This window comes from Vipera berus (genome assembly GCF_964194415.1).
Source record: "Vipera berus genome assembly, chromosome: 1".
NCBI classification, from domain to species: Eukaryota; Metazoa; Chordata; class Lepidosauria; order Squamata; family Viperidae; genus Vipera; species Vipera berus.
Window position 1 is genome coordinate 279,333,315 of NC_138202.1, and position 25,491 is coordinate 279,358,805.

Sequence of the window (25,491 nt, forward strand, 5' to 3'; positions counted from 1 at the left end):
GGCGTGGCCTGTGTGTGACGCATCCAGGCCACCAGTTTGACACCCCTGGGATACATAAAGGCTTTACTGCTTGCCTGGAAGCGAAATGCAAGCTAATTTCACCCATGTGGAATAATATATTTTGTCTGCTCTCAATAGCCAGGGTATACAGGTAAGTCCTCAACTTATAACTATAATTGAGCCGCAAGTCATAGTGACCATAAAGAAGGTCACTACATGATCTGATTTGACATTATATGACATTCCTCGTTTACTCAGGTGTGGTCATTAAATGGATGGAGCAAAAGAACTGTCTGCTGAAGCTATCCCCTTCACGGGCAGAAGAGAACAAACAGCAGCAATGAGCTGGAGAAAAGAATTTGGAGTCTCATGATTCAATTTCTTCCAGCTTCTCTTCTCCAGGTCAGTGCTGCAATTCCCCTTCTGCCTGCCAGACAGCTCTGCCCCAAGCGGGCTGAAATCAAACCATCAGGCAGTGTTTTTGCTCTCAATGAGGCTGAATGAAGAAGTCCCTTCGCGACAGATCATTCAACCCCTCTGAGAGCAAAAATGCTGCCTGATGGTAAGGCTCGGCCTCTCTGGCAAGCCGCATTTTTTGCTCGTAAGGAGGCTGGCTGAAAAAGGTCTGGAAATCCGGAAATCCAAGCTTGGATTTCAGGATGGGACTTTTTTCAGCCAGCCAGGTGGCCACGGCTTGCGGCTTTTCCTTCCGGCTTCCCTAGTGACTTCCTGGGGAAGCCAGCAGGGAAGACTATGAACAGTGATCACATGATCATGAGGCACTTGGCAACTTGTCATAAGTATGAATGCTTGCCAAATGCGTAGATCACAATTATGTGACCGTGGGTGTCCTGCAAGCTCAGGAGTAGGTAATCAGTCCCTTTGTTCAGCACGGTTGCAATTTCGAATGGTGGCTGAACAAATGGTCGTTAAGCAAGGACAAACTGTATAGAGAAACAAGCTTTGGAAAGGAAAGAGGTGCTGCTATTTAGAACTTTGGGGAAAATAATCTGGTCCTTTAAAAAAGATGCATAAACAAATTCATTTAAAAGTTTCAAATAAGGAAGGTACAATAAAAATAGTAAATCAAATAGGACATGGGAGAAAAATCAAAATCCAAGTCCAGAATATAACAACAGAGAAAGATTTTTGCTTATTAAGTGGATCAGAAGTATAAAAAATAATCCTATTATTTATTTATATCCCACCTTTATTATGTTTATAAATAGTTCAAGGTAGCGAACATACCAAATATTCTTTCCTCCTCCTATTTTACCTACAACTGCAGTATGTAGGATATTTATATTATAGGTAAAGGTAAAGGTTCCCCCGCACATGCGTGCTAGTCGTTTCCAACTCTAGGGGCCGGTGCTCATCTCCATTTCAAAGCCGAAGAGCCAGCGTTTCTCAGAGGACGTCTCCATGGTCATGTGGCCAGCATGACTAGACGCCAAAGGTGTGGTCCCTATTTTTCTACTTGCATTTTTTACGTGCTTTCGAACTGCTAGGTTGGCAGAAGCTGAGACGAGTAACAGGCGCTTACTCTGTTATGCGGCACTCGGGATTCGACCCGCCAAACTGCCGACCATTTGATCGACAAGCTCAGTGTTCTAACCCACTGAGCCACCGTGTCCCTTCATATATATATTATATATTATATTTAATACCGAACACGGAGACTGATTTGCCAGGGCCAGGAATGGGGATTTGAAACGCAGCCACCAACAACTCTTCCAAAACAAAGAAGGGGTGGATATTTCGCTTTTCCGCATCCATCATCAGGAACACCTAAAATATGAATGGGAGAGATGTAAGATAGACGTATTTCAGCAAATGTTCAATAATTTATTTCCTTTAATATGAATTTCCATTGTTTCTGGGGGAATAGGTCCAAAGCTTAAGAGTTAATAATTTCATCAATAGCTGAAGCCTGAAATAGTTTAGTTGGGGGTATCTGAAGAGAACCATGGGCAACGTCTGTTTGCGTATGATGGGACAAGCGCAGGGGATTAGCGATGGCTACTGTTATCAAAAACAACCTTAAGCTATTTAGTTCAGCATGGAAAACTCTTTGGAATTTTTTAGTGTAAACCACTGAAATACTTTGATTGCCATAGTACATCAAGATCACAGACAGACAGATGGTTGGATGGTAGATCAATATAGATAGTTGATAGATTAGATCAGGGGTAGGCAACCTTGGCTCTTTTACGACTCGTGGACTTCAACTCCCAGAATTCCTGAGCCTGGGAGTTGAAGTCCACGAGTCATAAAAGAGCCAAGGTTGCCTACCCCTGGATTAGATGGTAAATGATAAATTGATGGATATAGATGGAAAGATAGAGATAGATGATAAATACTTCTACTGTAGACAGATACAGATAGATGAGAGAGAGAGAGAGAGAGAGAGAGAGAGAGAGAGAGAGAGAGAGAGAGAGAGAGAGAGAGAGAGAGAGAGAGAGAGAGAATATAAAACCTTTCAAATGAAATATAACAAAATTGAGAAGTCAGCAATGGGAACCAGCAATCTAACTTCTGGCTGCAACCTTCAGCAAATTAATCATTAAGAAAAATAAGTATGTGTTTAGGGCATCCAGGGCGGTGGGGGTAGGGACAACATAGAATCTTCCCCCCCCCCAAGTTATCTTGCTCTCAATTCTTTCACTGCAACATTCAAACTTTACTTTTATTGAGTAATGTCTTGTCAGTTAAGCAACAGAAGGGCAAAGGGGCATCACTGTTGGGCTATGCTTAGGATGTCCATTGGCCTTAATCTGGCCCTCCCTTACATCTAAATTACTCAACTGAATGTGAGGAGAAGAATTTTGGGCAGGGAAAGTAAATTCTATAGTGAGAAGTAGCAGAAGAGAAGAAGATGATAAAAATTAAATAGTCATTGCCAGATATGGTTATCCCACGGTGGCCCCATCCATCATTTTTTCTCACTAAACAAGGATTTCTCACTCTCAGAATAAAAACGCACTTATGAACAGTGTACTTACGGCACTGTGGAACATCACAGTACTCCCAGCCTCTTCCTTTATCTGTTGTATAGCACCAAGGACCATTTGCATCACCATCAGGATTTCTGCAATACTGTAAAGAAATAAAGTAATATTAATAAGACTGGACTACAGTTAGCCTCACTAGTTTAAAAAATGCAGCCAAAGTAAATGTTGACTTAATAAAATGAATATAGTTATGGGAATATGAGGTGAAATAGTAGTCATTTATTTATATATAGTACCGACAATGTATTGCCTTGCCCAGAATCATGGTCTGACATTCAAGAGTGAGCCCTTTTGCTACCTTCTGTTTCTCCTATCGTAAACACAAATCTTTTCACTTCTTTTAGTAGCCTTAACAACAATAACTCACTGTGTCTGAGTTTTGCAGCATGTCATTTTCAATGAGGTTATGAAAATAACCTAAGAGACCAAGAAGCTAGAGATCCAGTTTGGTCTAGTGCAGGGGTAGGCAACCTTGGCTCTTTTATGACTCGTGGACTTCAACTCCCAGAATTCCTGAACCAGCTGGAGAGTTGAAGTCCACGAGTCTTAAAGCTGTCAAGTTTGGAGACGCCTGTCTCAGCCCAACCCACCTCACAGGCTTGTTGTGGTAAGAAAAATAGGAGGAAGGAGCATTAGGTATGCTAATGAATTGAATTATTTATAAAAAATAATAAAGGCAGGAAAAAATATATTAAAAAACATAGATTGTAATAAGTGATTTCGATTTACTACAGTGTCATGTTTTCTAATTAAATAAATTTTAGAGCAAGATATAGAATATTCATAGAGAAGGGAAGGATAGAAAAAAGAAGAAATCATGTCCAAGAACAAGAGATATTGATGGGGAAAGGTCACTTTTATAATTCCTGTCGCAAACCTGAACATAAACTTGTCTGATAATATTGTTATTATTATAGTTGGTCACATAGTCAGCTGTTTAGATGGAAATTGGCATTTGTTTCTGCTTATCAATGCTGGTGGTATGCAGCAGATATTTTGGGATTGTATAAGGTAAAAGGTAAAGGTTCCCCCACACATGCGTGCTAGTCGTTTCCAACTCTAGGGGCCGGTGCTCATCTCCGTTTCAAAGCCAAAGAGCCAGCGCTTGTCCGAGGACGTCTCCATGGTCATGTGGCCAGCATGACTAGACGCCAAAGGCGCACGGAACGCTGTTACCTTCCCACCGTAGTGGTCCCTATTTTTCTACTTGCATTTTTACGTGCTTTCGAACTGCTAGGTTGGCAGAAGCTGGGACGAGTAACAGGCGCTCACTCTGCTACGCGGCACTCGGGATTCGACCCGCCAAACTGCCGACCTTCAGATCGACAAGCCCAGCGTCCTAACCCACTGAGCCACCGCGTCCCTTATATTTTGGGATTGTATACTAAGTGTCTATTATTATTGGTACTATCTTTGCTTTCTTTCTTTTGCCATAGTCCTTCTACTTCTATTTACAGGTCTTTGTATTTTGTGATTTTTCTCCAGTTCCTTCTCTTCTCTCATCTCCAGGGACTACCATGTCCATTATTCAGACTTTTTTTTTGTCTTTCTTACTGACAATTGTTAAGTCCAGGATCTGATTCTTGTGGCCAATGGTACTTACATTTTTCTCCAGTCCTGACCTTGGGTGAGTCTCTGGTGTGAAAGAAGAATGTTCATGAGGGACCTGTGATTGCCATTCTTGGCAGGTCCTACCACTCTCTGTGGTTGCAATATGTCCACGATAGTCTCTACCGCTTTCAACCCTACAGTCTTTAAAGATGGAAATGGATGAATTAGAATTTGCTATTATATAGGATACAGATTTGTTTCAGCACAGGTTGAATAGCTATTTCCTTTTATGAGAAATTCTGGGAGCTGCCATTGTTTGCTATTAGAGTTATTAATGAAAAGTCCTTGGTGCTCTCTTGCAGATGTTTCTTTACCCAACCTAGGTAACATCATCAATGGTAGTAATGAGTGCAGTTTGCTGTCAAGAAACTGCCAAAGAAGCCAACAGCAAACAATCCAACCAAAGAATCTCTAAAACCACCCCCACCAACACTGTCAGGGCAAAGCTACCAGAATATAAAGTGACAGCATGCTGCACTCCTTACTAGCACAGATGATATTATTACCTAGGTTGGGTAATAAAATGTCTGCAAGTAAACAAGCAAGCTCAGAGAACACCACGTCAAACCTGACCTACAAATATTCTCCTTTATTAGAGCTGTTAATTTTACCAGTAGCTGTGGTCTGGAATAGCAACATTTGGGCTATCTGAAGAGAATAGTGAGGGCAAGACTTTTCATGTTGCAAGAAGTGAAGCCCAGATTACTTCTGAATGTTTTAGTTTCTGACATTCCCTGGACTGTAACCCCAAAGGGCCTTAAAAGCAATTCAACATTCGTGTGGTAGATGCTGGATTTCAGGTGAAAGGGCCCAACTTTTCCAGGCTTTTCTGATAGGTCTGCAGGGATGGCTAATCTGAAGAAAAAGGGGAATGGATAATTTTACAATGTCAGAAATGAGAATTAACAATCACCTGAGGTTTATGAGTAGACACAAAAGAAATAGATGAAATAAAGCAAAGTAGATTGAAATGAAATAGGAAAGAAGGAAGACTCAGAACAGGATCCAATCTGGGAAGGTCACTGGGACCAGAGGTTTAGTCTTTTGAGCTTCTGGACTTATGTAGAGCCCATCCTCAGGGAACTTCTCTCTAGCAGTGTGTGTGCTTTGGGCTATTCTGTGTGTGGTATTTATATGGTACCTGGTTATGTACGACTTTTTAGTTGTCAAAACAACTCAGAATAATCTTATTGTGGATTTCAAGAGCTATAGTACTGTAAGCCCAAAAATATATAAATATGTATATGTATATGTATATGTAGAGGGACGCGGTGGCTCAGTGGGTTAGGACGCTGAGCTTGTCGATCGGAAGGTCGGCAGTTTGGCGGGTCGAATCCCGAGTGCCGCGTAACAGAGTGAGCGCCTGTTACTCGTCCCAGCTTCTGCCAACCTAGCAGTTCGAAAGCACGTAAAAATGCAAGTAGAAAAATAGGGACCACTACGGTGGGAAGGTAACAGCGTTCCGTGCGCCTTTGGCGTCTAGTCATGCCGGCCACATGACCACGGAGATGTCCTCGGACAAGCGCTGGCTCTTCGGCTTTGAAACGGAGATGAGCACCGGCCCCTAGAGTCGGAAACGACTAGCACGCATGTGCGGGGGAACCTTTACCTTTACCTTATATGTATATGTATATGTATATGTATACGTATATGTATATGTATATGTATGTGGATCTTTGGTCATTCGGGTTTTTTCCCGCGTAGAATTGAAGGTGTAGGAGCTCCTACACCTTCAATTCTACGCAGGAAAAAACCCGAATGACCAAAGATCCACATACAAACACCCGTGAAAACATGCATATGTATATGTATATGTATATATGTATATATGTATATATATGTATATATGTATGTATGTATGTATGTATGTATGTGTATGTGTATGTGTATGTATGTATATGTATATGTATATGTATGTATATTAGTGAGTCTCAATCTTTGGTACATGTAGAAAACAAAATATCTTCAGCAGGATACATAGTAATCAATGAAATATTGTGCTACACAGATGGAATAAATGACTACTATAATAGTGGAATGCCTATTAAAACAAATTTCCTTCTCAGAAATTTTTTTCCTTTTTATTTCTGCTCTGGTAACTCCATGATTCTTTGACAGAATCCTTGATGAGATTTCAACATGAAACCTGTGCACCAATGTTACACGTGATGACTCAAAAAACTGACCACCAAGTTCAATGAAACTTACATTCACGTAAGTAAATGTATCTATTCAGTCCTATATCTATTTATCTTGAAATAAGTTTCTCAGATGAGCTTAATTATCTAATTGTCACTGAAAATTCATCAAAATGGAGTATGACTTCTATTGAAGTATAGACAAAGATTAAACAAAGTTTTGGAAGAAAAGGTTGATATTAAGAATAAAGTATGGAGTGATGGTAAAAACCCCAAAGCTGCCCATTCCTAAAAAAAATCAAAATCAAAATCAAAATTAAGTGAGGGGAGAGGTAGGAAATAGCCAGATCTCTCAGAACTCTTAAGTCCTAATCATCTGGTCCTCTGTTCTTATGCATAATTTTTTCAGAAATAATTATCTGAAAAATTAATAGAACATAATAGAAAGAACAGTGAGCTTGGCTATGGATTGCTAATGGTCCCTTAAAAACTTCATGGCTTGAGGTGGAGTTATCTCCAGCCACTGAGTCACTCTTTTCTGCATTGAAAACAGCGTCATTCACAGTTTAAGATTAGCTTTTCCCTGGTTGTTTGTTCTAGGAGAAGAGGAGAAGTCATACCCATGTTTAGTGTCAATGTCTGCAAAGTTTCCGGTTTTGCACACTTCTGTAGATTGCAGTAGTCCCACCTTGTCTCAGGATCAGTAGTATAACACCAGGGTGCTTTGTCACCATCAGGGTTTCGGCAATAGTTCCTTCTCAAGTCCCTATTAATAAATGCATAAAGTGAGTTAATTGTTATGTTACAGAGCAGACAAGGGCAACATAGCTGGCTCAGAAATTCTGGGAGTTGAAGTCCATGAGTCATAAAAGAGCCAAGGTTTCCTACCCCTCCCCTAGACAAAGAATGAATTATGAAGACCGTATGTTTAGAAAGGCATCTCTCATTTTCTCAGAACAATATTCTACAAGTTTGCCATCTAATACTTGTTTATGTCTTTATAATAGTCATATTAAATGTTACTGTCAATTGTAGAGGCAAAAAAAGTTTTTTCTTGTCAAATTTTCAGATAAAACTGCCAACAAATCTCCATGTTCTGATAGATGTGCGGCTTCCCCTTTGTCCCATATTGTTCCCTTTTTCTTAAGCATTACGTAGTTATAAAAATATATAGAACACTATCTCATCGCCCTGCAGGTTTTATCACACCCATGTTTGTAGGGGGGTTCAGTTGCTATGTCATGTCTGACTCTTTGTGGTCCCGTGGACCTTAGCACACTAGGCCACCCTGTCCTCCACTATCTCCCCAGGTTTGCCCAAATTCATGTTCATTGCATCAATGACACACACTATCTAACCATCTCCCCCTCTGCCGTCCTCTTCTCCTTTAGCCTTCAATCCTTCCCAACATCAGGGACTTTTCCAATGAGTCTTTTCTTCTCATTTGGGGCCAAAGTATTTGAGCTTTGTGCTTGATCACACTCATACGAAGTCCCATTCTATCCAAAGTGAAGTAGAAGAACAATCAAGTGGAAGAACAGTCAAGAAGGATCAAGTTCTTCCTCTCTGTAGATAGGGCTGGAGTATCTCTGAGATGCTGGTTGCCCAAGTGCATAGCGTGATTGCTCACAGAAAGGATTCCTAATGGATCTCTGCATGTGGAGATCAGCTATGTACTGAGATCACTTGGAGAGAGGAGAGACAGTTCGCTGCTCCTGTTGTGTATTACCTGAACAAGGCTATTTTGTACCCAGGGGAATTTTGACATTGAATGGTGAGCACACACAACAGATAACAAACACTTCAAGAAACCTACGCATCTGGGAATGCAGATGGTGTCTTTAAGTGACGATGGGGCCACATAGAAATCCATGCTTGGCATTTTTTCCCTGTGGTAGTCACTGCTGCAGTACCCCGATAATTTGAGCCATTGTCATAATAGCAATCATCAACCTGTTGAGGTACTTGTGGAGGTATCTGGGGAGGAACAGCAGGGGCAGCAGCTACATTAAAGGAAAAAAGCAGAAATAAAACCAACTTGTGGGAAATCATAGTATCGTCTTTGTTTCAAAAGCCTTATTATCAATGTCCCATTCTCACATAACTGTATAGTAAAAACAGAGCAAGCCTTCCAATTTTTGTTATAGATCGGTGACAATACATTATTTATTTACTAATACGTAGTCAATTCTGTTTTACAAGTTTGTAGCAGTTGCAAGCCACTATCCAAAATATTTTAGCCAGAAGAAAGTTCTTCTCACAGTCCTCTTAATAGCTGACTATTTCTAAAATTAGAAGACTTCTATCAAAATTTTGAACTGATCCTGTCATTTTATGTAAATAAGCACTAATATGAAATAGATATAAGCATAACATCTGAATTTAAAACATGCTGTACATGAATCATATTGAATTCACACAACTTGCCAAGTCTATTTCTATTGCCTTTTTCTCAACTTTATTTTAGTTTTGCACCTTTACTTTCCTAGAGTTTTGTTTAAAAGTTCAAAACATTTTAGTTACTTCGTCCCTTTCTCAATTACACAAATACCGGTACAAATATTCTTACCAGTAACTGTGATGACATCATCACATTTAGTAGCAATATTGCAGTATTCCCATCGAGTATTTGGGTCAGTTGTATAGCACCAAGGCTTAGTCTCTCCATCAGGGTTTCTACAATAGTTTTCTTCTAAACCTCTGAAATAAAATGTGCATAAAAGTAAGAAAAGTTTAAGGGAACAAGAGAGGTAAACATTACTATAACATGAAGTCTGAGTTACTAACTTGAAAACAGGTATTGAATAAAGCAAAAGTCTTCATTAAGTTTCAGATTTCAATCTGATTCTGCACCCATTTTTAATGCAATGGTTGGGTTCATAACAAGGATTTTTCAATGAGCGTTTGTTAAGGAAGCCATGGGGGCTGCTCCATGTATAATTTGTTATTTGTTAGAAATTTTTCCACAGTCGCTCCCGTCCTTCTTTTGGAGATTAGAATGGCCCCAATCTTGTTAGCTTTTCATAAGGCTCTAAAAATTTGCCTGTATTCCCATTCCTGATGCACTGAATGTGTTAAGGGGACCATTTCCTGGCTGTATTGCTAACTGACCAAGTATCCTGGCTGCTATGTATATTTATTTTGGATGTTTCTGTTATTTTTATTATTTTAAAACATATTTTTAATCCCATTTATATCCCGCCCTTCTCCGAAGACTCAGAGCGGCTTACAATCTAAGCACAAATCAAATGTGCTTAGTAATAGCCTTCATTCTATGTATATGCCTGCTTATTAGGGCTTTCGCCCCCCCCCCCAAGCGGCATTATTACAAAGTCAGCTTATTGCCCCCAACAATCTGGGTCCTCATTTTACCTACCTTGGAAGGATGGAAGGCTGAGTCAACCTTGAACCTGGTGGGATGCGAACCTGCAATAATTGCAGGCAGCTGGTGTTACTTAAGGAGGCATTAGCCCACTGCTCCACCAAGGCTCTTTTAAATATTTTTACTGTAATTTTTTAAATTATAAGCCAACCAGAGTCATTATCTATGATGGGCATTTATAGAATTGAGTGAATTAATGAACGATTAATGATGCGCCGTGATTGAAAGATGCATGCATCAAACAAAGCCAAGAAGAAATAAATAAATAAGCCATGTTGTAGCTTGGCACAATATGGAACTACTTATTATTTGAAAGATGCTAAGTGAAACTATGTCCCTTAAACAGATTTGGGCAGCATTAGCTTCTTAGACCAAGCCTTCCCCAAATTAAGGTCAATGTGAAGCCTTCCTTCAGACGAACCTGACCCCTGACTATATCAACACATCCATTTGGGGTATTTTTAGCAACACTAAAATCATGAACTCCTTCCAGTATTTGGGAGAATGAAAGAGAAAGGGAAACATCTTGGGATTTCTTAGTGGTTTTCCATCCAAATATTAAGCAGGTCTTAATATTTAGCTTCTATGAGATCTACTAGCTAAATGAATTCAGCTTCAATACTTACAATAATCAGCTGGCACCAACTGGAAGCCTTCAATATGAGGAAAGCCAATTAGTTTTTAAGATGCCTAACACAAGTTGCATACTAGTTGGCAGATATGATATCTCTGCCAAGTTCTGAGGTAGCAGAATGAACCTGAGACTGAATTTCGAACAGAATTCTCTGGTTGAAATTTGTTTAACTCACGAACCTTCACCCTCATCCTACATCCGATATTCGCCACTATTGCAGAATGCAGTATCGCAGGCTACCTTACTGCTCACTGCCAGCAGTTTGATCCTGACTGGCTCAAGGTTGACTCAGCCTTCCATCCTTCTGAGGTCGGTAAAATGAGGACCCAAATTGCTGGGGCCAATATGCTGACTCTGTAAACCGCTTAGAGAGGGCTGTAAGGCACTGTGTGAAGTGGTATATTGCTATTGTTATCTGAGAAGCAAAATAACTGAACTGTTGTTTCTTTCAAGATGCCTTGCCTTTTTCTTTACCGTAGCAACAAGGTGATGACAGAGTTGTTTAACATACTTGCAAGGGTAGTTTTCTGGACTTCTTGCATGGGCATGAGGTTCTTGGGATGCCCATGATTGACAGGTTTTTCCTGTTTCAGTCACTCCTATATTTCCTCGGTAATCTTCTCCATTTCCTACAAGGCACTGTTGGCCCGTAATAGCTGGCAGAGGTGTAGCTATATCCGCAAAGGTAATGCAAAATAAATCAGCACCTTCAGACTCTGTATGCTAAAAATTGCAAGGCCCTGGCAATCCAGAGGTGAAAGGCCAAAAAAGCTACTCCATATGAAAAAAAAAATTACAGGTAGTTCTCATTTAGTGACTGCTTAATTTGGTGACCATTTGCACTTACTACAATGATAAAAAAAGTAACTTTGTGAACAATCCTTGGACCTTTTCAGGTCTGTAAAGCAAAGGAAAGCTGAAGAAAATCATAAGCAGTTTCACTTAGCGACCACTTCATTAACAACAATTGATGGTCCCATTTGTTGTTACTAAATGAGGACTACTTTAAAAATATAGACATATGGAATATACATGCTATATAGACAAATAGAATATATGTGCTATTTTCTGAAAAGCCACTTGTGTATATGTTTTACGTTTATAAAAGTGAGATCACAGAATTCCCCCCCCCAAACAATTAAAACATTGTTTTCTCCACAGAATTGTTACTATATTGTGATTATTGCAGGTCAGTAATTACATAAATGATACTTACCGCACCGTGGAATATTACAGAATTCCCAGCGTTTCGTCAGGAGGGAGGTGAAACACCAAGGACGTGGCTCACCATCAGGATTACGGCAGTAGTTTGATATCAAATTCTTTTCTGGGAATCTGAATATTGGATGAAAAGATAGAAATGTCTTCCTAACCATCTCTTGACAGGTTTGGTTGAACCCAATGGTGTTTCAATTTGAACCCAATGGTGTTTCAGTGTTGATAGAATGGTGTTCAGCCAAGATAATGTATTCCTGTATTCCTCTTCCACAGTACCACATTCTCTGATCTCAAATTTCTTCCTGTTAATCTCTTCAGAGATTACTCAGAGCAGATTTGATATGTGGGAAATAAAGGCCGAGGAGAAAAAGGAAAAACTCCTTTTGAATCCCCAGAATTTCCTTTGGATGTAGCCCAATATCACCTCAGAAAACTATGTAAACGTGGGTGTTGGGGATTATGTGTGTGTGTTCCAAAATCCAAGACAGTAAGGCTAGTGTGACTGAATGCATCGATGGTAATGTGTAAAAAGGGACAATGACTTTTATTTTATTGACGCCTAGCATTTTGACTTCTTTTAACCACCTGCCCTCTGAGCAGATATCTCTGCATGCTAAATTACATTATTTCTGTTCAGACCACATATCTAAGCTAAAAAAAAACAACAGCAACCGAAAATTTATTTATTAGATGCCAAAACCTTTAGTTACGATACAGATAAAAAAAAAATGCTACTTTCAGTCACCCTTAATGAAATTTGGAGTAAAAGTCTTTCCAGTGAACCAGGTGTGCTGCTTAATACATTACATTAAAAAAATAATATATGCTCTTATTTTCCTTTTCAAGGACAAAAGTTACCTGAAATGATTTGTCTCCCACACACACTTTCACTTTTCCCCATATGTCTCTAATAAGGGTCCACGAGTGAAACTGAAGCTTGTAGACTTACTTTGAAGGAATGTACCCGTGAGCATGGGGCTCTTGGGAAGCCCACGCCTGGCATGTGAGCCCAGATTCCGTGGTGGAAACTTTGCCTCGATAGTTTTCCCCACTGCAGTGCATACACTTGTCTGTAAGGATAAATATCCGTGAGTCAAGCAGGTTTATCCTACAGGATTTTTTTCCCCCTGCCCTCTGGATGGTAGGAATCATGATGCCCAAGTGTTCTTCTGTCTGAAATGGGATCTGTTATCCTAGGTTGCTCAGCGATGAGATTTCTCATTTTAGAAGGAATCTAGAATGGTCAGGATTCATACTTCAAATTGCTTTGAACTACCGGTAAGTCAATCTAAACAAAAATTTATACATTAATCTTTTCATTTTGTCTTTATAGATGCTTAATTTATGCTATGGTGAGAGCCAGTTTGGTGTAATGTGAAGGCATCAGGTAAGGTTAGAAACCAAGAGGTTGTGAGTTCTAGGCCTTACAGGCAAACACACCTATTGACAATTTGTTTTGATTTATGGAACGATTTTTCTTGTTTTTATCTTAAGGGAATCACGTTTGGGGGTGATCAGATATGGGCTAATACAGAATTTTTCTCTGCTAATTTATTTATTGACTAATAATAGCTTAAACATAACAATAACTTTTAAATATAACAACATTTGAATCATCCTAGGTTTGCAAATGTTTCAACTTCTGTTAGTTGTAAATGTTTTAAAATATTACCATTTTCATTATTATCAAACTATTTCTATTTACGAAATGCTATTGTTAGAGAAGTTACACGATCCTCGAGAATAAATATATTGCAATTTAATATAACCTGTTCTGTATCATGAAACATACATAGATTAATTAGATTTAAGTAATTATCATTCCACCTTGATCGCTTCATTGATATTGTTATAATTATGTTCGCACTTTGTTTTATTTGAAATAGAAAATAAACGTTTATTTTCTTTGTGATCCTGGTTAGTGACCATAAAAAAAGAATGAAATAACATCATGTCTAGTGGGCACTTACTCAGAATAACAACAACAACAACAACAAAGTTGGAAGGGACCCTGGAGGTCCTCTAGTCCAACCCCCTGATCAGGCAGGAAGCCCTATACCATTTCAGACAAATGGTTGTCGTGTCTCTTCTTAAAAACTTCCAGTGTTGGAGCATTCACAACTTCTGAAGGCAGGTCGTTCCACTGATTAATTGTTCTATTCAATTATCGGCTGTTAAATAAATACCTAGCATTATTTCATGTTCTCTCTTACACTTGAATAAGAAAGTGCTACTCCAATGTTTACTTTTTTCCTAAATATTTTTTCTAAATTTTGTACAGCAGACTTGTCAAACTTGCAACATCACACGATGTCACGCAACATATCGGAGGTTTTCCCCATTGCCGGCAATGGGGTGGGCGCGGTTTCCCCGTGACATGTTCAGCCTGCAGTTTGACACCCCTGTTGTACAGTGTATAGGTTGTCTACCTATACATCATTAAAAAGAACAATACTTTGCATTCAAAATTTTCTTGAGGAACTAAAATTCCATTGTGTGCAATTCTACCTTCGCATTCAGGAATGTTGCAATAATCAAATCTGGTTTTAGGATCTGTTGTATAGCACCAGGGACCTTTCACATCACGATCTGGATTTCTGCAGTAATTTTCCTCTAATGAAGCATTAGGGTAAAGAAACGGTGTATACCTAATGAAAACAAAAGACAAGACTATTGTTACATAAGTCATACCTTTTTTTCTTAGAGATTCAAAAGATTAAGTTATATTAGACAACATTGTGACTCATTTAATCATCCTTTGGGAGAAAGGTAGTGAAGTCTGATTTGACCAGAATGAACATTAATTTTCTTTATGGCATTGCTATCGCTTTGCTTTGAAAACTAAAGAAGAAAACATCATTTTATTAAAGAAGAAAGACCTAAACAGATAAACAGAACGATCACAGGCAGGCAAAAAAGCAGCCAGAGTGGGGGCAACTTCTGACTTCCTGTAGGCTTCCCCATTGACTTTTCTTGGGGGAAGCTGACAGAGAGCATCATAAATCATGATCATATGACCCCAGAGATGCTGCAATGGCCACCACTTTGCAAATAAAACCGATCTGAATGTGGACGTTTCACTTTCACTGGAGTAAATGGGTCCTAGATTTTTTACACGTTCTTTGAATAACATTAAGGTAAGGTAAAGGTTCCCCCGCACATGCGTGCTAGTCATTTCCAAATCTAGGGGCCAGTGCTCATCTCCATTTCAAAGCCAAAGAGCCAGCGCTTGTCCGAGGACGTCTCTGTGGTCATGTGGCCAGCATGACTAGACGCCAAAGGCGCACGGAACGCTGTTACCTTCCCACCGTAGTGGTCCCTATTTTTCTACTTGCATTTTTATGTGCTTTCGAACTGCTAGGTTGGCAGAAGCTGGGACGAGTATCAGGCGCTCACTCTGAATAACATTAGGTTAGACAAAGAAATGTGAACAGGACACAGTCAATAAGTGTTTAACTTGTTAAGGCTTCCAGCACTCTAAACAGGAGAGGACACTAGAGCTGAAGTTGCTCACCTTTTCCCCATTTCAACTGGGGGAAAGGAGGGGAGGGTTTTAAGGGAAAGACAGCTGTCTCTCTTTGGAGACTTCACATACGTAAAAGCATTTATTTCTTGCTTATACTATTGCTTTCACCAATATTCTACACAGGTAACTGCAGCATGCTACCTGGGTAATTCTGAAAGTTGAAGTCCACACGTCTTAAATTTACCAAGTTTGAAAAGCACTTAATTATACCATATACCATTTTTTATATATCTCTCAAATTGTCCTCCTAGTCAAACTAAGTACTGTCTTGCAACTTTTAACTACTTGGAAAAGTGTCATTTAACAACAGCAACAATCTCAACAACAACATCATGCTCATCCACTGTATGAGGTTTTCCTGGCCATGATTCAGAAATGGTTTTAGCTTTTTTTTTCAAGATGAGAAAGAATTGGCCAGAAGCCATTGCTCATTATGGTAATTTTGTAATAAGTGAATTTGTTGTTGTTGTTAGCTGCGAAGTCGTGTCCGACCCATCGCGACCCCATGGACAACGTTCCTCCAGGCCTTCCTGTCCTCTAAGTGAAGTGAATAAGAGAGCGATAATAAAAAAAAGTATTTTAAAAGGTATTGAACATGTACTAATTCAAAACTTTTGGGGATAGCTTTAAAAAAACAGTAACAGCTACTTCATACAGCTGGAGTTCAGATATATTAGCATTTAATCATATTTTCTGCAGCATGTGGGAACAGAGAGAAGCCAATGGAAATTCTAGTTGTGGCACACTAATATGCTTCACTATATTCTATGCACTTCCAGAAAACTGTCTGTTCAGTAAACCTGCTCTTATTAATGGGACAAGAAAGCAAATCTTAGAGTCGCCTCAGCGAGATGGGTGATTTAGAAGCTTAATTACAAAATATTTTTTAAAAATCTCTGTTCAGAAGGCTCTCTTGAATTCAATATAGTTAGTTCCTTTCAAGTAAGCAAGCAGAAGATTGCAGGCTTAGCCATGGCTCATTTTTGCTGAATCGTGCTACACACATTTCCTACAAAAATTCAAGTCAAATCATTCTGAATTCATATGGCTATAGAAAATCGAAGGCCATTTTACTGAGATAGGAAAAGGTCATACTTGGGTCTATGAGGGCTGTTTTCGGTCCATTTCTGACATAGTACACCATTCTGTGTTTTTGATTCAGTTCCTCTGTAGTCCACTCCGTTTCCAATTCTGCACTCCAGGAGATACACTGAAAGAAAATGTGGTTATTAAGAATCGCTATTGTTATCACAGAGCACCCTTTCGCCAAAGAAAAATCATTGTTTACAGATGGACCTCCACCCAGGTTGAACACTTTTAACATGTGGCCTTCATGTTCAGTTTAATTAGGCGATCACAACCTGAGATCATGGAATTGCAAACCTTGGATTACAAGCAAAATGTTTAACAAACTTAATTTAAAAGGTAAAGATTCTTTCAAGCTGAGCTTGATTTTTAAGGACCACATGGCTACAACATGGAAAAAGTATGTCATTATCTTCTTCTGCTTTTTTTTTTAACATTTGCCAATCGAGATTGCAATCCAGATTTTTCTGGTGGTCTCCCATCTAAATGCTGGACCTAATGCTGGTTAGCTTTTTTCAGCTCTGCCCAGGTTGGTTAGCTTCTACCTCTAGCTATGGTCTCAAAAGTGTTACCAGATGGGTATTTTAATTACAATAGTTCAGGGGGAATGCAATGTGAAGTAGGTGACTAGAGAATAATTATATTAAATCAGTTCTAATATTAATTCAACAAAAGTGTAAATCAAACCAAATTTAGGTTACTTTTTTTAATGCTCTGATTTCCTGATGCTCATTCTCTGAGCACAGAATAGAAAATTGAGCTGAGCAACAAATGAGTGATTATCCAAATGAAATGAAGGGCTGCTTTAAACCCAACATTGGTGACTACATCAGCTTCTCTTTCCAACTGCAAATACAGTAAGGGACATAAAGGACACCAAGAAAAACAAACATATAGCGGGTGACTGTCAATTTTGATTAAGAGGACCATTTCCTCCTGTGTTGTAGCCTCCTATGCTCCTTAAAACTAATTCATGGAGTATCCCAATCTCACAAAATAGTATTGGACTGGGGTGTGTGTGTGTGAGACACTGAAAAAGAGGGGGCAAACAATGTCATTTTGTTGGCAGTCAGACATCACTGAACAAAACTACAGGTAGTCCTTGGCTTACAACCACAATTTAGCCCAGAATTTATGTTGCTAAATTGAGGACTACCTGTGGATGTCAGAATGTGGATCAGTCAGAAACGCCATCAACATCTTGCATTCATCCACGACTATCTTGTAATGTGTTCTGCATTTTTCAACTTACATGGGCTACTGATGGGTAAATCTTACATGGCTGTTGATTGTAAATCTTACATGGCTACTGATTGGTTTACATATAGCAGGCTTTGAAACAACTGCAGATAAACAATTTCTTGCTTGATTCCATGTTTTACCATATCACAACCAATGCCTTGAATTGAATCACCTTATAGTCTTTTCTCCTGAAGTCAAGATTCCCTGGACATCACCTGCAAAATTCATACTACCTCAACTAACAATTCCTCCAAATTTCATGAATCGTTACGTCGCATAAGGAACTGCAAAAGGCATAATATCCAAAAGTGTACACTTACTTCGTTTTTCAAAGAGAATGGCCCCTGCTTTTCTGAACACACCCGCTGTTTTAGTATTGTCGGCCAGCGTAATGCATTGCTGCTCTTTCGCTATAAATAGAAATGCCCTGTAGAAAGGGCAGAGAAGAGGGATGCTGTCACTTTAAAGTGTTGGTTTGCATTTTATTTAGAGGCATAATTTGCCCAGTTTGGAGGCACATTCCAACTTACCATAAAAATAACAGAAATAAAATACATGAAAAGCAAAAGAATGTTGACAATCATAACACAGCAGCATTAAACCTAACCTAGATCAGATAAACGGTAATGGCTCTCCTCTTCTTCTGTATCCCTTATACCTTCACTAAATTTACTTGGAAATCTAGATTTGGAGCAGAGGAAGAATTGCTAAGGAGCAAAAGAATCTCCTTCTTTCACTGGTTCAAGCTGTGATGGATCCAGTCCTAATGGAGTAGCAGATTAAATGTCAATACTTAATGCATAATTCTGAGGATTCATTTACTAATTTTTACTAATGCGGTACCTGCAAAAGAAGAGCCATATTTAAAAAGTCATGAGATTGTTATTATGTCAAAACATAGTTGCATAGTGGTATCTACTACCAGAAACCAATCACAATTCAATACAAAAATCGTAAGGGTCCTTAATACAGGTAGCCCCCGATTTACAACCATTCGTTTAGTGACCATTTAGTGACCATTCAAAGGTACACCAGCACTGAAAAAAGTGACTTATGACTTTTTCACACTTAGGACCGTTGCAGCATCGGCATGATCACGTGATCAAAATTCAGCCGCTAACATGTATTTATGACGGTTGCAGTGTCCCAGAGGCATAAAATCCTCTTCTGCGGCCTTTTGACCAGCAAAGTCAATGGGGAACACCGATTCACTTAACAACCATGTTACTAACTTAACAACTATGGCAAGAAAGGTCGTAAAATGGGGCAAAACTCACTTAACAACTGTCATTAGTCTCTAAGGGAGATTTCAGATAACAATCAGCAACAATCAAAACATTTGAGCAACTTTCACAAAATGCGGAAATACTATGATTACCTGCAGGTAAATGCTGTTTCAGTTTCACATTTCAAACCACAAGCTGTTTTAGTTAAAGTTCTATAGGTGGTGGATTCTTGACTAAGGATCCAAGCACCATCTGTCCTTACATAATCATCCAGAATACCTCCTTGAACTGAAAGGGGAAAAAAGGTGAGACGAATTGAGATAGTAAAAACACCAAACACATACTTTTCACCAGATGACAAGCTTCCTTCTTCTACACATGCAGGGAAGTATACGTACCAGAAGGTAAAGTCTGCAGATTGCCTGAATATGCAAGAATTACATTCGTGCAAAGGGTTAAATTAACACTTGGGGGAAAACTTTAATTATTCCAGTGGCAGCTGAGAAAGAAGTTTTACCAAAAGTTATTATATGGTGATCTGAGTGGCAGAATAAGAGTGATTGTGAGAGGGTGACATTCCTGGAACTGGAATCATGGCCCCCAGAACTAGAATGACAGGCCAGCAGATGAACGTTTGATCCCCCAAGCAAGGGATGATAAATATGCAAATGGAATGACAATTCCTAGGTTTCTTATGAAAATGACAGAGTAGGGCTACGGTGAATGGAATGATTACGGCAAAGGAAGAACCTGAGATTATGCCCGATTTTTCTGTAGTACTTGATATGGAACCCTTCTAAACAATTCTGCTGGTTTTATAAGTGTGTCTATTGAGAAGCACCGAGTTAGATAAAAAATAATTGCCTCAGGTACCAAATAAGTGTATATGTATTTGCAAGAGAAATAATGTCAGCACACCCTTTCCTTCTTGTTTAGTTTTGGTTTAACTCGCCTTTATTTTTATATATAACTCAAGATGGTGAACATAGCAATACTCCTTCCTCCTCCTATTTCCCCCACAAAAAAACACCCTGCAAGGTGAGTTGGGCTGAGAGTGAATGACAGGCCCAAAGTCCCCCCTTTCATACCTAAGGCAGTACTATAATTCCCAGTGTCCTGTTTTCTAGCATGGTGCCTTAACCACTAGACCAAACTGACTCTCTACTTGAGTTCCTTGCACTTCCTTATGTAGTTATCGCTGTCTTTTGAAGAAGCAACAGTATTTAGATGCCATCTCTTCTGAAAACCAGCTGCTGCCTCAGGTGAAGTGAGGGGCATTCTGTCTCCTTCAGAAGAGTCTTGATAATCTTCACTTTCCAGGCCAGGAGATAAAATGGGGAAGAGACCGCAAACCCATCTTTTTCAAGGCAGTGCATCAAAGTTGTGCCGTCATCAGGCTCATCGCTAACTTTTTGTCCCAAGAGCACTTTCATAAATTTATCCAAGGGGAAAAGGAGAGATTGTGAGATTTTTGAGTCCCTGTATGCTATTGTTTGTTTCACTGGTAAGTGTCCTTTCTCCGCTGGCTTGATTTTGGCTACGTTTTAAGCAATGTCTCCAGTAAACCTTATGCAATCGCAAACTGCTGAGCCATTGTTGAGCCAAATGAAAGGTCACCTTTGGGAAATTAGCATTTGTTTTGTTTCTACCTTTCTTCTCTGGTGAAACTTGGGTACGAATGATATGTCTTAGGCATTTTCTATTTAAGCAGGAGAAAGCCTAGGACTAGGTCTTAATAGGCTTAGAAGAGCAAAGCTGCTGTTTTATTTCCAGCCTCCAGAATCCTCCCTATCCATTCCTGTTGATAATGGTCTTCAGCACCCGACACTGTAGTGAATTGGTGATTGGAAGCTACTGAAACAGGAGAGAAAAAAAACCCTAAGTGATAGAAACCTTGTCCATCTGGAATATTCAACAATCTGCTAAATAAAGTCAAAACACAATTATGGTGAGTTGAAAATTATCGTATAATGGAAGTTCTAGCTTCTTTCTGGTTTAGGATGAAGAACGCTCCAAGGGCCATTAAAATGGCTGCTGAATTACTGTAGTCACATGTTCCTGCTGTCAGCTTTGTTGTATTCAAAAGCATTTTGAGTCCCTTTTAAGAAAGTATTGTCTAGCTAGAAAGCTTACCTAGAACTTGTTTGTAATATGAAACATACTTAGCTTGCGCCTCTTCTGCAACAATTTGCGTTTTTCGACAAAAGATGGAGTTGCCCCACCATTAATTAAATCTAGCCCTGTAACCTGCCTGCCCAGTAACATTATTTCTAAACAACCCAGAGACATGTATTAGAAAAGAAGAGGAATATAATCCAAGAGTAATAAATATTAATAGAAGATGCAATACGATATATGATATTAAATTTTCATAGAGAATATGATATGTGTGCTCACTTTATATGAGCGGTTCCTAGATTACTGAAAGTTACATAGTATACAGGACACAATTTGCAAAATTTTAGGTACAGAAAATCTCACATCTCATTTTACATTAAATCGGGCAGTCAGTCAGTTTCTCTTAGCACCATTAGTTCCTGGGACTGTAAAACATTTAGCAAAATCAGATTTCATTGCAATGTAAGGTTTTAGAAACAGAAATGTAATTATTTAGTATTTTATATATAAAGTTAGTAACATCAAGCAGTTATCAAGTGTATGTCCATTCAAACTTCCAAGGTTCAGTCCAACACTCATTAAATATGATAATATTTCTGAGAGTTCTATTATCTCAATTCTTCTGAAAAGCAGCAAAAAGAAACATACCTGTGTAGAGAAAGAAAACTAATCCAAAAATATATTTGCAGCACTCCATTTTGGGACAGGCAGGTTGTGTGCTGAGAGCTGTGTGTGTCTGTGGACAAAGTTTTATTGACTTAGTTTAGTTAGACAAGCCTCAAGCAAAGGAGATTAACCAAATTGGGTTAAATATTCTCTCAGTACTTTGGGCTTCTCTTGTCTGGATGAAATGTTCAAACATTACCTTGAATTCAGGATCTTACAAAATAACATCTAAATGTTTGAATTGATGAAACAGAAAGGTAGATATTGTGTGTGTGTGTGTGTGTGTGTGTGTGTGTGCGTGTACATTTTTTGGCTTGCTAACTAAGAATAAAGGGAGACAGATATGATCATTTCAAACTTATTTGTTCTCATCAGTCAGCCATACCCTTCTGAGATTCGAACCTGGGCCGACTGCATCTTAAGCAGTTGTTTTAACCCCTAGGCCCTTTGTTAGCAAGCCAAAGAATTTACACAAATATGAGCTGCCACTGCTGTGGCTACTGCCTGTAGATGGCCTTGGGTTAGGCTGAAACAGGAAATAAGATTTGTCCCGTGCTTTGGACCTAAGCAAGTGCATTCTAAATACTTAACAAACATTAAACACACACACACACACACACACACACACACACACACACACACACACATATATATATATATATATATATATATATATATATATGCATGCTAAATGCATATGCAGCTTTTTTCAACCTTTTTCAAGATACGTCACTAATGGGAAATCCTATCTCAGGCTGATTTCTAGCTATTACAGAATGTATTTGTTGGTTGTGTACATCTGAAGTTATGCACTCGATTTAACTTTTGGACATATAAGCAACAACTCTCCTAGTGTGGCACAACCCTATCCAACATATGGCAGCAAATGAGTAAATGTCACTACAAGGTTGGAAAGCTGCCTTTCAAATGACAAGCTTTAAAATATTAACTTGGGCTCCATTTATGTGTATAGATTTCTTGCTCCAGCCAATTCTCCAGAATATTATCATCTGGTAAAACATAAGGTAGGAATCAGGTATTTGGGGTATTTGTAGTGTTACATTCAGTTCCTAGTACAGAAAAGATTAAATCATGATTATTAACCATTGCTGAAATTCTTCTTTAAGAAAGCCTATGTATTCCAGTACCATCTTTTTGACTAAACATACACCTAACCCTTCTTAATAATCAAAATTTGATTTTCAATCCCAGTGTAATCCTGAACATTCCATTACAGAGAGGTTCCCTGAGGGTGGGCTCCAGCACAAGTCCAAAAGCTTGGAAGACTAAACTTCTGGTCCCAGTGACCAACCCAGGTTGGATCCTGCAACATTATCCTGGGACACGTATATTTGCCTTCATTCGTAATCCTAAACTCACTAAGTACATGATTTTCTCTAAATGGGCAAGTTGTATAGATAACTGGGAAGGATTAACCTTGCTAGAACAGAAGAGAATGGAATGCTTAACAGAATACTCAGAGTTGGAAGGGACCTTGGAGGTCTTCTAGTCCAACCCCCTGCTCAGGCAGGAAACCCTATACCATTTCAGACAAATGGCTGTCCATTCTTAAAAACTTCCAATGTTGGTTCAATCACAACTTCTGGAGTCAAGTCGTCCCACTGATTAATTGTTCCAATTGTCAAGAAATTTCTCTTAGTTCTAGGTTGTTTCTCTTCTTGATTAGTTTCCATCCATTGCTTCCTGTCCTGACTTCAGGTGCTTTGGCGAATAGATTGTCTCCTTCTTCTTTGTGGCAACCCCTTAGATATTGGAACACTGCTAACATGTCACCCCTACTCCTTCTTTTTATTAAACTAGACATACCCAAATCCTGCAACCATTCTTTATATGTTTTAGCCTCCAGTTCCCTAATCATCTTTGTTGCTCTTGTCTGCTAGCTTCTTTCTACGGCCTCTTTGCATGCTATCTTTTTATTTAACAACCTGACAATCTTCATCTGGAGGCTGGAACTACTAAGATGCTGACAGTGCACTGCATGTTAAGGATGCTTTGGCTTGTAAATAGGAAGAAGCTCCTACTAATGCTGCTTCCTCCTTATCATGTATGTTGACTAAATCTCATCATCTTTGTGGACCTGTTGATCTAGTCATGTTTGTCCTCTTTGATACACTCAGAGATTTACCTAGAGGAGTGTGTTTGTTGGAGATAACTCAGTTCTGGCCCTTTAGTTAGCATAGTGGTTAAATTGTAATCAGCTGCAGAACACATTTAAGTAGCAGTGTACTACTGAAGGTTTCCTGTCATGTGACCACACGTTACCTACTAGCATAGAAATCATTTTGGTTAATGCTTTTGTCTATAAATTTAGGTCATTCTTGAATGTTGGGGGGAAGTCCCAAAATTACAACTCTGACAAAATTATTTACAAAATTATTTACAAAATTCAGAAGGCAAGAAGTGATATAGAAAGAATTGGACAAAGGCCAAACTACAAGAGGCTTACCAAGCTGATGGCAAATGACTGATATGCAAGTTTTTTAAATGCTAGGTCAATGGTGAACAAGTCTCCTGATCATTCCTGTTGTCTTTCTCTGAAGCTGTTCCCATGTGAATCCCATCACTGGACAAAATGCTTGAATTTGACCAGAGTAGAATAAAATGGAACAATTACTTTCTGCAGTTTAAAATTATATTTCTGATAATGGATTGATGATCCCAAAGATGGAAATTCTTTGCTGCCACCATATGCTGATGACTCATGCTCAGTTTGCAATCAATTATTAATCCAAGGCCTGTTTTATGCATACTATTGCCAAGCCAAGGATCCCCAATGATTTCAGTGTCCTAAGTGAATAATTTTGTATCTGTCTGGTACATTTTGTTCTGTTAACTTCAAGTTTTATTTCTGACTAAACCACCCACTTTTATTATTTGCAAGTTTGAGATGCATTCCCTCCCTGTTTCATCCCAACTATTTATACAAAAGCAAAGGATTGAACTTTGTGGAAGTCCACTATTCTCTCCATCTTTTCCATTTGCTTAACAATGGATTTTCCTGCAGCTTGATATCTGCATTAACACACAATCTGCTAGTCCTTGCTAGAAAAGTATACTGACCTAAAATTTGCTGTGCCAATTAGCCAAATTCTATTCTAACTCAGAAATAAGGCTGGCAAGTGGTGCTGTCCTTAAAGGTATTAATACAGGATAAGTTAACAAAAGAGACTGGTAGATTCTCCCAGAATTCATTTCCCCTTCTCTCACCAAGCATTATTTGCCAATAAGAAAAGTAATCACCAATTCCTCACCTTCGTGGGGAAGGGAGAGGAGGCAGGAATAGGTTGAGAGGGGCGAATGAAGGCAGATCCATAGGATGGCTGATTTAGGAGCCCTCAAAGGTTCTTTGGACTAAGAAATACAATGCGGGAAGGGAAGATCAGGAGAAAGAGCCAGCACTGTTGCAGTGGGGGACAGGGGTGTCTGAGGTGGTACTGATGATTGCCTCTCACTTGTCTGTCCTTTTGGTGCAGCTGGCTGCAGTAAAAAAAGTCTCGGGGTGGCTTATGTGGGTCCAAGGAGGGCAAGATGGCTGGCAAAGGGAACCCAGGAAACCAAAGGCTGCCTCTCTCCATCTTTGGTCTTTTTTCTATTCAGGAATGGAGGGAATGT

At 39.1% G+C, this 25,491-nt stretch overlaps 1 protein-coding gene across 1 annotated transcript in view; it reads right to left on the bottom strand.

Annotated features, from left to right (window-relative positions):
* Window positions 1–21,889, bottom strand: part of PLG (plasminogen) — a gene marked incomplete at both ends in the record, with an annotated part of 29,469 nt that extends 7,580 nt beyond the window's left edge. Inside the window, 14 exons of the mRNA XM_081312796.1 lie at window positions 1,668–1,788; window positions 3,003–3,096; window positions 4,615–4,763; window positions 7,381–7,526; window positions 8,577–8,763; window positions 9,318–9,460; window positions 11,288–11,447; window positions 11,993–12,111; window positions 12,944–13,064; window positions 14,503–14,642; window positions 16,616–16,730; window positions 18,169–18,275; window positions 19,227–19,362; window positions 21,841–21,889. Coding sequence (XP_081168922.1) covers window positions 1,668–1,788; window positions 3,003–3,096; window positions 4,615–4,763; window positions 7,381–7,526; window positions 8,577–8,763; window positions 9,318–9,460; window positions 11,288–11,447; window positions 11,993–12,111; window positions 12,944–13,064; window positions 14,503–14,642; window positions 16,616–16,730; window positions 18,169–18,275; window positions 19,227–19,362; window positions 21,841–21,889 — 1,787 coding nt within the window. The remainder of the gene's footprint in view (window positions 1–1,667; window positions 1,789–3,002; window positions 3,097–4,614; window positions 4,764–7,380; window positions 7,527–8,576; window positions 8,764–9,317; window positions 9,461–11,287; window positions 11,448–11,992; window positions 12,112–12,943; window positions 13,065–14,502; window positions 14,643–16,615; window positions 16,731–18,168; window positions 18,276–19,226; window positions 19,363–21,840) is intronic.
* Between the last annotated feature and the right edge of the window lie 3,602 nt (window positions 21,890–25,491).